Raw genomic sequence first — 12500 nt, 5'->3', positions numbered from 1 at the left:
CTGTGTGTGTGTGTGTGTGTGTCTGTGTGTGTGTCTGTGTGTGTGTGCTGTGTGTGTCTGTGTGTGTGTCTGTGTGTGTCTGTGTGTGTGTGTGTCTGTGTGTGTCTGTGTGTGCTGTGTGTGTGTGTGTCTGTGTGTCTGTGTGTGTGTGTGTGTCTGTGTGTGCTGTGTGTGTGTGTGCTGTGTGTCTGTGTGTCTGTGTGTCTGTGTGTGTGTGTCTGTGTGTCTGTGTGTGCTGTGTGTGTGTGTGCTGTGTGTGTGTGTGTCTGTGTGTCTGTGTGTGTGTGGTGTGTGTGCGGTGGCTTCTTGTGCCATTTTGACAGCTGCTTCACTGGAGATTTCCTCGGGGCAGCGAGGGCGCTGTCACACACACACACACACACACACACACACACACACACAGTCTCACTCGCTCTTGCTCGACCCGCCTCCTCCTTGTTTGTTTGCTGTGCTAGAAAACACACACACACTGAAACACACACACACACACACTGAAACACACACACACACACACCTCGGGGCAAAGCTCGCATCCTGTTTGTCGATGCATGGCGGCGAGCGGCTTCGTTTGACAGACGCCCTGCGCACGCACGCATGCACACACACGCATGCACACACACACACACATTAACATGCACACACACAGACACACACATTAACATGCACACACACAGACACACACACATTAACATGCACACACACACACACACACATTAACATGCACACACACAGACACACACATTAACATGCACACACACACACAGACACACACATTAACATGCTGTCTGGCTGCTAAGCAGCGGAGACTGTTGCCGTGGCGTCAGCCGGCAGCTTGGCGAGGCAGCGCTTCATGGCCTGAACACAGCGCTGAAATATTTAAATGATTAAATATATATATAGAATTATGAGATATATAATTTAATGCGTTCTGAATAAAATAAACTTCATCTGCAGCACGAGTATTATCAAGATGTTCATCGTCTTCTCTCATCGAGGGTCTATGATGAAGTTCTGTGGAACTCCACACTGATCTAAAACAGCAGCCGGCCCGAGCAGAACCTCTGAACCGGCAGTGTCCAGTCTAACGGTGAACACAGCGACAGAACCTCTGAACCGGCAGTGTCCAGTCTAACAGTGAACACAGCGACAGAACCTCTGAACCGGCAGTGTCCAGTCTAACAGTGAACACAGCAACAGAACCTCTGAACCGGCAGTGTCCAGTCTAACAGTGAACACAGCGACAGAACCTCTGAACCGGCAGTGTCCAGTCTAACAGTGAACACAGCAGAGTTGGTTTTCTTGCCGGGTTTGGACTGCTGCTACTGATCAATGTTTCCATCATAAAGTCTGTAAATCACCTCGGTACTGTAACATTATTCCCTGTTGGTCTCAGAGGCTGTGCTTCAACCCGGTCCGACTGCTGAGCCTGGTTCTGTTAGCGTGTGGTGATGTGAGAACACAGTTTGACTTTAAGATGAATCCTCTCCTCCTCTTCCTGAGCTTCCTGTCATCAGCCTCGGGCTTCAAACACAAAAACAGAGTCGTGGGAGCAGAGGTGGTGACAGCGCTATTTTCAACTGAGCCTGGAAAACTAGGGCTGTGTGTGTGTGTGTGTGTGTGTGTGTGTGTGTGTGTGCGTACGTGGCAGACGTTTGTGTGTTTCTGACAGTGATGGATGTAGAAAGAGAGCGAGTGCCTGTTCTGTGTGTGTGTGTGTGTGTGTGTGTGTGTCGCCACGCACACACGCTAATCACTTTAAATGTCTCTCTCTCACACACACACACACACACACACACACACACACACAACACACACACACACACACACACACACACAGGTCTCTCCGTACGACCCGTCTTGCTCGCCGACCTGTCGACCTCCCCCTCCTGAAGTTCGACGACTCATCGTGAACAAAAACGCTGGAGAGACGCTGCTGCAGCGCGCCGCCCGCCTCGGATATGAGGTAACGAAAAACAAACACACACGGCTGGAGTGGGCGGATTAAAATCCTGAATATCTATCCTCTCTTATTTTGAAACTTAACTTCAGGAAGTCTCATTTTACCCTTTACCTCAAAGACAGACCTCATTTTACCTCAAAGACAGACCTCATTTTACCTCAACAACAGACCTCATTTTACCTCAAAGACAGACCTCATTTTACCTCAAAGACAGACCTCATTTTACCTCAAAGACAGACCTCATTTTACCTCAAAGACAGACCTCATTTTACCTCAAAGACAGACCTCATTTTACCTCAAAGACAGACCTCATTTTACCTCAAAGACAGACCTCATTTTACCTCAAAGACAGACCTCATTTTACCTCAAAGACAGACCTCATTTTACCTCAAAGACAGACCTCATTTTACCTCAAAGACAGACCTCATTTTACCTCAAAGACAGACCTCATTTTACCTCAAAGACAGACCTCATTTTACCTCAAAGACAGACCTCATTTTACCTCAAAGACAGACCTCATTTTACCTCAAAGACAGACCTCATTTTACCTCAAAGACAGACCTCATTTTACCTCAAAGACAGACCTCATTTTACCTCAAAGACAGACCTCATTTTACCTCAAAGACAGACCTCATTTTACCTCAAAGACAGACCTCATTTTACCTCAAAGACAGACCTCATTTTACCTCAAAGACAAACCTCATTTTACCTCAAAGACAGACCTCATTTTACCTCAAAGACAAACCTCATTTTACCCTAAAGACAGACCTCATTTTACCTCAAAGACAAACCTCATTTCACCTCAAAGACAGACCTCATTTCACCTCAAAGACAAACCTCATTTCACCTCAAAGACATACCTCATTTTACCTCAAAGACAAACCTCAGTTTACCCGGAAGACAGACCTCATTTTACCTCAAAGACAGACTTCATTTTACCTCAAAGACAGACCTCATTTTACCTCAAAGACAAACCTCATTTCACCTCAAAGACAGACCTCATTTTACCACAAAGACAAACCTCATTTTACCTCAAAGACAAACCTCATTTTACCACAAAGACAGACCTCAGTTTACCTCAAAGACAAACCTCATTTTACCTCAAAGGTAAACCTCAACCTCACCTTGTGGTGCCACCATGAGGACATATTACATCTATATTTACATTATATCACACATTACAGCAGGTATGATCTAGTGGATTCTGGTAGAGCACAGACGTCCTTTATTGAAATTCAGTTGACGTTTTGGAGGCAGAAAACTGTATGTGTGTGTGTGTGTGTGTGTAGGCACAGTGTGAATATTTCATGTACCATGTGACAGCTCGTCTCGCCTCACAAGTGTCACCCTGCCTCGTTCGCCCGCGCTCTCTCTCTCATTGAGGTGTAGCGGTGAAGCTAACGAGCTCAGTTTGCAAATGAAGCCGTCATCCATCACGACACACACACACACACACACACACACACACACACACACACACAGCGTTTTTTTTTAGCTGCAATCAGTTTGAGAGCAGACGCAGAGAGGGAGGTCTTTGTCTCTACGGCTTCTTTTCACGTGGAATTTTTCTTTCAGCATCGACATGTTATTTTCCTCCAGTGTCTGTCCAACACTGACACAAAGTGTTTTCAGTGTTTTCAGGTGTTCTTCATGGTATTTTAGAGTTTGTTATTTCCTGATAAAACATTATTGTCTCGGGGGGCGCGTCTTCATTTTACATCCAATGAAACGCTTTCTCTTTTCTGACGCTGCCAGAGTGGAGTGCTTCCTGTCTAACTGTTTTAGCTTGGTCAGCTTTGTCGCTGCAACGTACAGCGGAGTACACACTCGCTATTAGCTACTGTAAACACCAATCAATATCCACGATCTGACATAAAAATGGGGAAGTAAAGAAGAACTGTACTGGGGGATATTTTGGGGCGTCCGGTGTCTTTGGTCTCACCTGTTGTCCGCATGTCTCCTGTCCAGGAGGTGGTGTTGTACTGTCTTGAGCGGCGGCTCTGTGACGTAAATCATCGAGACAACGCCGGGTACTGCGCCCTGCATGAGGCCTGCGCCCGTGGCTGGTTGGGGATCGTACGCCACCTGGTGGAGCACGGAGCTGACCTGAACTGCAGCGCTCAGGATGGAACCAGGTACGAGGTGAATCAGCTGTTCAGGGATGACGTGTGATGATGTGTGTAAATCAATTGGGCTGATTGATTCTGTTTCCTGTTTCAGACCGCTGCATGACGCCGTGGAGAATGACCACCTGGAGGTGGTGCGCTTCCTGCTGGCCTGCGGCGCTGACCCCACCCTCACCTCCTACTCTGGACGAGGACCAATCAACATGACGCACAGCGCTGCCATGGAAACCTTTCTGGAGGGTAGGATGGGAAAATGTGTGTGTGTGTGTGTGTGTGTGTGTGTGTAGCCTCTTCATTATCAAAACCGAAGAAAGTCTCAAGGTAACGGGAACAAAGTCTGAAGATAACGGGAACAAAGTCTGAAGATAACAGGAACAAAGTCTGAAGGTAACAGGAACAAAGTCTCAAGGTAACAGGAACAAAGTCATAAGATCAAAATACCCGCCATACTTTAAAACAGATGATAGCAGTCTGTCTTTTCTCTCTCTTTTGTCTCTCATGAGTGTCTTCGACCTTAAGTTACAACAATAAGCAGCTGATCGTATGATCAGAGAAAATTAAACCAGTTTCATGATGCATGAGTCAAAAACCAGATGTGTTCTGGAGCAGCAGCTGGAGTCCAGCAGGAACCTGGTCTTCTCTGGACAGCCGAGACCAGAACTCAGACGGAACTTCAGAGAGCGCTTAAAGCTCGTCATAATGAAGGAATATAAAGAAAGAAAGAACAAAGAGGGAAACGGATTAAGTGTGAATGAGAGGAACGGAGTAAACAAGGAGGAAATAGATGAAAGGAAAGTGTGTGTTCGCCAGCCCTTCTGATTACCACTCGCTGCCTGTATTTGTTCTCTCTCTCCAGAGGGGTTTAATGAGGCTTGGCTGTCGAATCCCAGAACAGCTTACCGCCACACACACACACACTCCTGCCAGCATCCGTCTACTCAGCGCCAAGCGCCACGGCGACAAGCCGGCACCGTCTGAGCACAAACACTCATCTTCTTCTTTTTCCCATTTTTTACTGTGTGTGTGTGTGTGTGTGTGTGTGTTGTTTTCATCTTGCTGCCTTCATCCTCTCTGATTGGTCATCTCTTTGATCAACCACAAAAGCCACTAACTCGCTGTTTCTCTCCCCTTGTCTTGCAGACTATCTGTCTGACCTCCAAGGAAGGTCAGAGGGCGACCCAGGAATCTGCTGGGAGTTTTATGGCAGCTCAGTGTGCGGTGAGTTTCCACACAAACACACTCAATCATGCAGAGTCTAATCAGGGGACATAGATGGGATAAACGGGGGAGATAGCTAAAACCAGTTTGGACTGAAGGAACTACCGCTGGAACCAGTCAGGACTAAAGGAACTACTGCTAAACCAGTCACAACTGAAGCAACCGCCGCTAAACCAGTCAGAACTGAAGGAACTACCGCTGGAACCAGTCATAACTGAAGGAACTACCGGTGGAAACAGTCAGAAGTGAAGGAACTACCGCTGGAACCAGTCAGGACCGAAGGAACTACCGCTGGAACCAGTCAGGATTAAAGGAACTACCGCTGGAACCAGTAAGAACTGAAGTAACTACCGCTGGAACCAGTCAGGACTGAAGGAACTATCGCTAAACCAGTCACAACTGAAGGCACTACTGCTGGAACCAGTCAGAACTGAAAGAACTACCACTAAACCAGTTAGGACTGAAGGAACTACGGCTGGAACCAGTCAGGACTGAAGAAACTACCGCTAAACCAGTCAGAACTGAAGGAACTACCACTGGAACCAGTCAGAACTGAAGGAACTACCGCTAAACCAGTTAGGACTGAAGGAACTACCGCTAGGACCAGTCAGAACTGAAGGAACTACCACTAAACCAGTTAGGACTGAAGGAACTACCGCTGGGACCAGTCAGAACTGAAGGAACTACCGCTGGAACCAGTCAGGACTGAAGGAACTACCGCTAAACCAGTTAGGACTGAAGGAACTACCGCTAAACCAGTCAGAACTAAAGGAACTACCGCTAAACCAGTCAGGACTGAAGGAACTACCGCTAAACCACTTAGGACTGAAGGAACTACCGCTAAACCAGTCAGGACTGAAGGAACTACCGCTAAACCAGTCAGGACTGAAGGAACTACCGCTAAACCAGTTAGGACTGAAGGAACTACCGCTGGGACCAGTCAGAACTGAAGGAACTACCGCTGGAACCAGTCAGGACTGAAGGAACTACCGCTAAACCAGTTAGGACTGAAGGAACTACCGCTAAACCAGTCAGAACTAAAGGAACTACCGTGGAACCAGTCAGGACTGAAGGAACTACCGCTAAACCAGTTAGGACTGAAGGAACTACCGCTAAACCAGTCAGGACTGAAGGAACTACCGCTAAACCAGTCAGGACTGAAGGAACTACCGCTAAACCAGTTAGGACTGAAGGAACTACCGCTAAACCAGTCAGGACTGAAGGAACTACCGCTAAACCAGTCAGGACTGAAGGAACTACCGCTAAACCAGTCAGGACTGAAGGAACTACCGCTAAACCAGTTAGGACTGAAGGAACTACCGCTAAACCAGTCAGGACTGAAGGAACTACCGCTAAACCAGTCAGGACTGAAGGAACTACCGCTAAACCAGTCAGGACTGAAGGAACTACCGCTAAACCAGTCAGGACTGAAGGAACTACCGCTAAACCAGTCAGGACTGAAGGAACTACCGCTAAACCAGTCAGGACTGAAGGAACTACCGCTAAACCAGTCAGGACTGAAGGAACTACCGCTAAACCAGTTAGGACTGAAGGAACTACCGCTAAACCAGTCAGGACTGAAGGAACTACCGCTAAACCAGTTAGGACTGAAGGAACTACCGCTAAACCAGTCAGGACTGAAAGAACTACCGCTAAACCAGTTAGGACTGAAGGAACTACCGCTAAACCAGTCAGGACTGAAAGAACTACCGCTAAACCAGTTAGGACTGAAGGAACTACCGCTAAACCAGTCAGGACTGAAAGAACTACCGCTAAACCAGTTAGGACTGAAGGAACTACTGCTAAACCAGTCAGGACTGAAAGAACTACCGCTAAACCAGTTAGGACTGAAGGAACTATCGCTAAACCAGTTAGGACTGAAGTCTATTCACTGTCATTCTGTTTTTTGTGTGTTTACAGAGCCGTCCAGCGAGGAAGGAGTGTATAACATTCTTGCTGACCCTCCGGGGCCAGAGGAGGAGGAGGTGGAGGACATAGAAGAGGATGAGGATGAGGAGCAACAAGCCAGAAGGGAGGTGTTTGAGTTTGAGCTTTCTGACCGGCCACTGCTCCCCTGCTACAACATCCAGGTGTCACTGTCCCAGGGGTGAGTTCAAAATATTTAACATCCAGGTGTTTTGTCAGAGGATTTCAATCATAGACCAGGACTGAAGAAACAAGTACCTGGTGTAGACCTGAAAGGGCTTACAACACTGAGGCTCAAAAAGAAGGAACTAAGGGTGGCAGTCCTCAACATGGTCGGTCAAAAAGACCTGGAGGTAAAGATAAAGGAACTAGGAAGGACAAAAGGAACTGGGTGTAAACATCAGGGGTCCTAAGGAAGGAGACTAAAACTGTCTAAAAGTCTAAAACCTGGACGTAGTCTCTGTGATGTCCCCGCAGACTGTCTAAAACCTGGACGTAGTCTCCGAGACATCCCCGCAGACTGTCTAAAACCTGGACACTACGTCCAAAACCTGGACGTAGTCTCCGAGACGTCCCTTTTGTCTCTCATCTCTCTCTTTCTGGCACTCGGTCCAATTACAGAGGAGGAAATGTTGGGAAAGAAAGAATGGGATGGAGGAGGGAGGGAGTGGATGAAGCGTGGTGAGGGAGAAAAGAGGCAGGACAGACGGAGAGGTCGCTAATGAGGATTGCATCGCCGTGGCGACGCGGCTAATTGGCTTCCACTTCGTCTTCCTCCCCTGTCGCTTCTCTCCTCTTCTCTCGTGTGTGATGTCGTATTAATGACTCCTCCTGGGTACAAGGCCACACACACACACACACACACACACACACACACACACATGGTTTCATTAGGTTGTTTAACATTCCAGCAGCACCTGGCTTTAAAGCAACATGTGGTCTTGTCCACTGTGTGTGTGTGTGTGTGTGTGTGTGTGTGTGTCAAGGGCAAAGTAAGCTTAACACACACACACAGACTTTATTTTGAAAATCGACCGTATTCTCGATCTTCTCTGTTCAACCATCATCCTCCGTCTTTGTGAGGTGAAACACAAACTGCAGTTCCTCTTGTCGTCCACTGGTTAGCACCGTCACCTCACAGGTTCAAACCCTCCAGGCTGCGACCGTCCTGTGTCCCCTTGTCTCACCCTTGAATACCCTTGAATATCCTTGAATGAGAGCCAAACCCTTGAACAGAATAAACACTGGCTCGCTCAGACACTAACAGTGAAGTCAGCTGTAAATGTGTATGAACTCACTCCTGTGTTTCCTCCTCCAGCCCCAGAAACTGGCTCCTCCTGTCCGACGTCCTGGGTCGACTCCGGATGACGTCTCGGTCCTTCCGCCGCCTTTTCCCGCAGCTCAACTTGCAGTCGATCCCTGAGGACGAGTTCTACCGGCAGGTGTCCCTGTCGCAGCTCCTGACGGGTCCTGATGAGCAACAGCTGGCCTCCTTCAGACCAGACGTCATGGACCTCTTGGAGCTGGTTGAGGCCACCCCTGAGCTGGCCGGCATGCTTGGCTCCTCGCTAGAGTTTGTGGACACTCGTTGGGACTCGCTGGAATCTTCGCCACCTCCAACTCCACCACCACCACCGAGACTGCCACTAAGACCACTACAACGCATTCCACCATTGTTAGCGCCACAGCGACAAGCTGGTTCAGAGTCCGGACACTTGCACGGTCTTAAACATCTGGGATATTCTGCTCTGGCAGCTAAACTGAAAACCAAAATGGACGCAAATGCAGCGGCACCACATGCGACGCTGAACGCTAACATGCGGGAACCACAAAGACAACAAGGTAAGAATACCTGGATCTGTAACTCTGCTACTCCGGACTCTAAGATCGACTCCAGTGTGTGGGAACAACTACAACAACGACGTAGTAAGGACACTGTGAACCCTAATTCTGCTACTCCGGACTCTAAAGTGAACTCCACGTGGGAACAAGGAAATAAACCCACTCCAGACGCCTCCGTCAGGTCCAACTTAGCACTTGGTGCTAGCATGTGGCAACCACAGCGACTGCGAAGTCGAAGCGCTTTGAATTCTGACAGCAGAGTGGACGCCGCCGGGTCAGAACCACAGCGAGTCCAAAGTAAGAACCCCGCTGATCCAGCAAACTCGACTGGTGCACCGGTTGCTAACACGTGGACACGACAAACTCAAGGGAGTCAGACGGGCAGGGTTCAGGACTCCACAAACCCAGGTCCTTCAGTCGACGGTCGTGTTTGGGAACGACTGTGAAGTAACAATGCAGGGAACCCGAGTCCCGCCAAGCCGAGCCCCGCCAAGCCGAGCCCTGCCAACCCGAGCCCCGCCAAGCCGAGCCCCGCCAAGCCGAGCCCCGCCAACCCGAGCCCCGCCAACCCGAGCCCTGCCAAGCCAAGCGCTACCCTGGACGCTAGCACATTGGAACAGCATGGAGTAAAGAGAGAGGCTAACTGTGAGAACCAGGACCGAGCAGGTAAGACTGTGAAGATGGATGCTGACTTGCAGAGGAACCTGGCCAACATCAGAGTCCACATCAGCGATCTTGGGATGAAAGTGGGGGGAGGTGCCATCCACGGAGACATGAAGAAAGAGCCGGTGAAGGGCGCCCAGGTCAAAACAAGGTCATAACAACCACGAGAGGAGCCAGACAACACAACTGACGTGTGAATGTTGTAAATAAACGTGTTTGTACGCTGACAAAGACAGAACGTCGTCACGTGTGCATCATGTATCCTGTAAATACATCTTTTTTATTCATGAGGACGTTGGCGGTGTCGAGTCTGTTCTTTGTAAACGCCGTCACTTCCTGTCATGTGCTTGTGTCGTTTTGTACTCGGCTTCCTGTCACCAAAATATTTATTGTCCAATAAATCTGAAGAGCTGTCACCGTCACTGGTTGTCCCCTGCACTCAAACCTTACCTGTGACGTGGGCAGAGCTGCACAGGGGACATCAAGCTCACCTGTGGTGAGAAGCAGGTGGAGGAGATCCGCTCTGATGATGAAATGAGTTTCTGTTTCTGTTTGGGTGGCTCTTTATTAAACATCTTAAATATTAAACATCAGCAACAGAACCTCTGAACCAGCAGTGTCCAGTCTAACAGTGAACACAGCGACAGAACCTCTGAACCGGCAGTGTCCAGTCTAACAGTGAACACAGCAACAGAACCTCTGAACCGGCAGTGTCCAGTCTAACAGTGAACACAGCGACAGAACCTCTGAACCGGCAGTGTCCAGTCTAACAGTGAACACAGCAACAGAACCTCTGAACCGGCAGTGTCCAGTCTAACAGTGAACACGGCGACAGAACCTCTGAACCGGCAGTGTCCAGTCTAACAGTGAACACAGTGACAGAACCTCTGAACCGGCAGTGTCCAGTCTAACAGTGAACACGGAACAGAACCTCTGAAACCTGCAGTGCCAGTCTACAGTGAACACAGCAGAGAACCTCTCGGAACGCGCAGTGTCCAGTCTAACAGTAACACAGCAACAGAACCTCTGAACAGGCAGTGTCCAGTCTAACAGTGAACACAGCGACAGAACTTGAACCAGCAGTGTCCAGTCTAACAGTGAAATGGCGACAGAACAATCTGAACCGGCGTGTCCAGTCTAACAGTGAACACAGCAACAGAACCCTCTGAACCAGCAGTGTCCAGCTAACATGGAACACAGCGACAGAACCTCTGAACCAGCAGTGTCAAGTCTAACAGTGAACATAGCAAAGAACCTCTGAACCGCGTGTCCAGTCTAACAGTGAACACAGCAACAGAACTCTGAACCAGCAGTGTCCCAGTCTAACAGTGACCACAGCGACAGAACCTCTGAACCGGCAGTGTCCAGTCTAACAGTGAACACAGCAGCAGAACCTCTGAACCGGCAGTGTCCAGTCTAACAGTGAACACAGCGACAGAACCTCTGAACCGGCAGTGTCCAGTCTAACAGTGAACACAGCAGCAGAACCTCTGAACCGCAGTGTCAGTCTAACAGTGAACACAGCCAGAACTCTGAACGCGGATGTCCAGTCTAACAGTGAACAACAGCGACAGAACCTCTGAACCGGCAGTGTCCAGTCTAACAGGAACACGGCAAACAGAACCTCTGAACCGGCAGTGTCCAGTCAACATGAACACAGCAAGCAGAACCTCTGAACCGCAGTGTGCCCAGTCTAACAGTGAACACAGCGACGACCTCTGAACCAGCAGTGTCCAGTCTAACAGTGAACACGGCGACAGAACCTCTGAACCGGCAGTGTCCAGTCTAACAGTGAACACAGCAACAGAACCTCTGAACCAGCAGTGTCCATCTAATAACATTGAACACAGCGACAGAACCTCTGAACCAGCAGTGTCCAGTCTAACAGTAAACATGCGACAGAACCCTGAACCAGCAGTGTCCAGTCTAACAGTGAAACACAGCACAGAACCTCTGAACCGGCAGTGTCCAGTCTAACAGTGAACACAGCAACAGAACCTCTGAACACAGCAGTGTCCAGTCTAACAGTGAACACGCGACAGAACCTCTGAACCAGCAGTGTCCAGTCCTAACAGTGAACATGGCGAGAACCTCTGAAACGGCAGTGTCCAGTCTAACAGTGAACACAGCAACAGAATCCTGAACCGCAGTGTCCAGTTAACAGTGAACACAGCGACAGAACCTCTGAACCGGCATGTCCAGTCTAACAGTGAACACTGGCGACAGAACCTCTGAACCAGCAGTGTCCATCTAACAGTGAACACAGCGACAGAACCTCTGAACCGCAGTGTCCAGTCTAACTAGTGAACACAGCAGCAGAACCTCTGAACGGCCCTCAGTCTGATAGCTGCTGTTTAGCTCAGAGCAACAGGAAGAAGAATAGAGGTTGCTCAGCAGCTTCTATGGACATGATGGCAGGAGTGAAGAGGAGCTGGAGAAAGGAGAAGATGATTGATACTTCATTCTAATTAAACTGATGAGTTTTTAAAATCTGTGATTTTCTGTATTTCTTGCTTTACATACACACACACAAAGAACTCCATCAACGACCCTCATTAGAGAAAAAATCTTCTCCGGAGAAATAAAGAACGAGCAAACGAGGCGAGATGAACAGAGCAGGAGGTGAGCGAGCACACAGGAAGTGGTGTGTGTGTGTGTGGTGTGGTGTTGTGTGTTGTGTGTGTGTGTGTGTGTGTGGTGTGGAGGTTAAGTCATGATAAACAGTCTGAATCACAGTCGCTGGAATGTTTTAACTGCCTCCAAAG

General features: G+C 48.9%; 2 protein-coding genes across 2 annotated transcripts in view; both read left to right on the top strand.

Moving 5' to 3' along the window:
• The window catches only part of LOC104939476 (BCL-6 corepressor), a 19510-nt gene extending 9906 nt beyond the window's left edge, over positions 1 to 9604 (top strand). Inside the window, exons 7-12 of the mRNA XM_027291833.1 lie at positions 1838 to 1963; positions 3929 to 4095; positions 4181 to 4326; positions 5227 to 5304; positions 7225 to 7411; positions 8549 to 9604. Of these exons, the coding sequence (XP_027147634.1) occupies positions 1838 to 1963; positions 3929 to 4095; positions 4181 to 4326; positions 5227 to 5304; positions 7225 to 7411; positions 8549 to 9518 (1674 nt within the window). The 3' untranslated portion in view covers positions 9519 to 9604. The remainder of the gene's footprint in view (positions 1 to 1837; positions 1964 to 3928; positions 4096 to 4180; positions 4327 to 5226; positions 5305 to 7224; positions 7412 to 8548) is intronic.
• LOC113748351 (anti-sigma-I factor RsgI8-like) lies at positions 9525 to 10343 on the top strand (the record flags this gene model as incomplete). The annotated part of the gene is made up of 1 exon (XM_027291832.1): positions 9525 to 10343. A coding segment is annotated over one exon (369 nt), but the record flags the coding sequence as incomplete, so codon positions are not given.
• Positions 10344 to 12500: the final 2157 nt, after the last annotated feature.

Source organism: Larimichthys crocea, chromosome XIX (assembly GCF_000972845.2).
Source record: "Larimichthys crocea isolate SSNF chromosome XIX, L_crocea_2.0, whole genome shotgun sequence".
Classification (NCBI taxonomy): Eukaryota; Metazoa; Chordata; class Actinopteri; family Sciaenidae; genus Larimichthys; species Larimichthys crocea.
The sequence above is the reverse complement of the archived record's forward strand: the minus strand, read 5'-3'. Positions and strand labels throughout refer to the sequence as shown.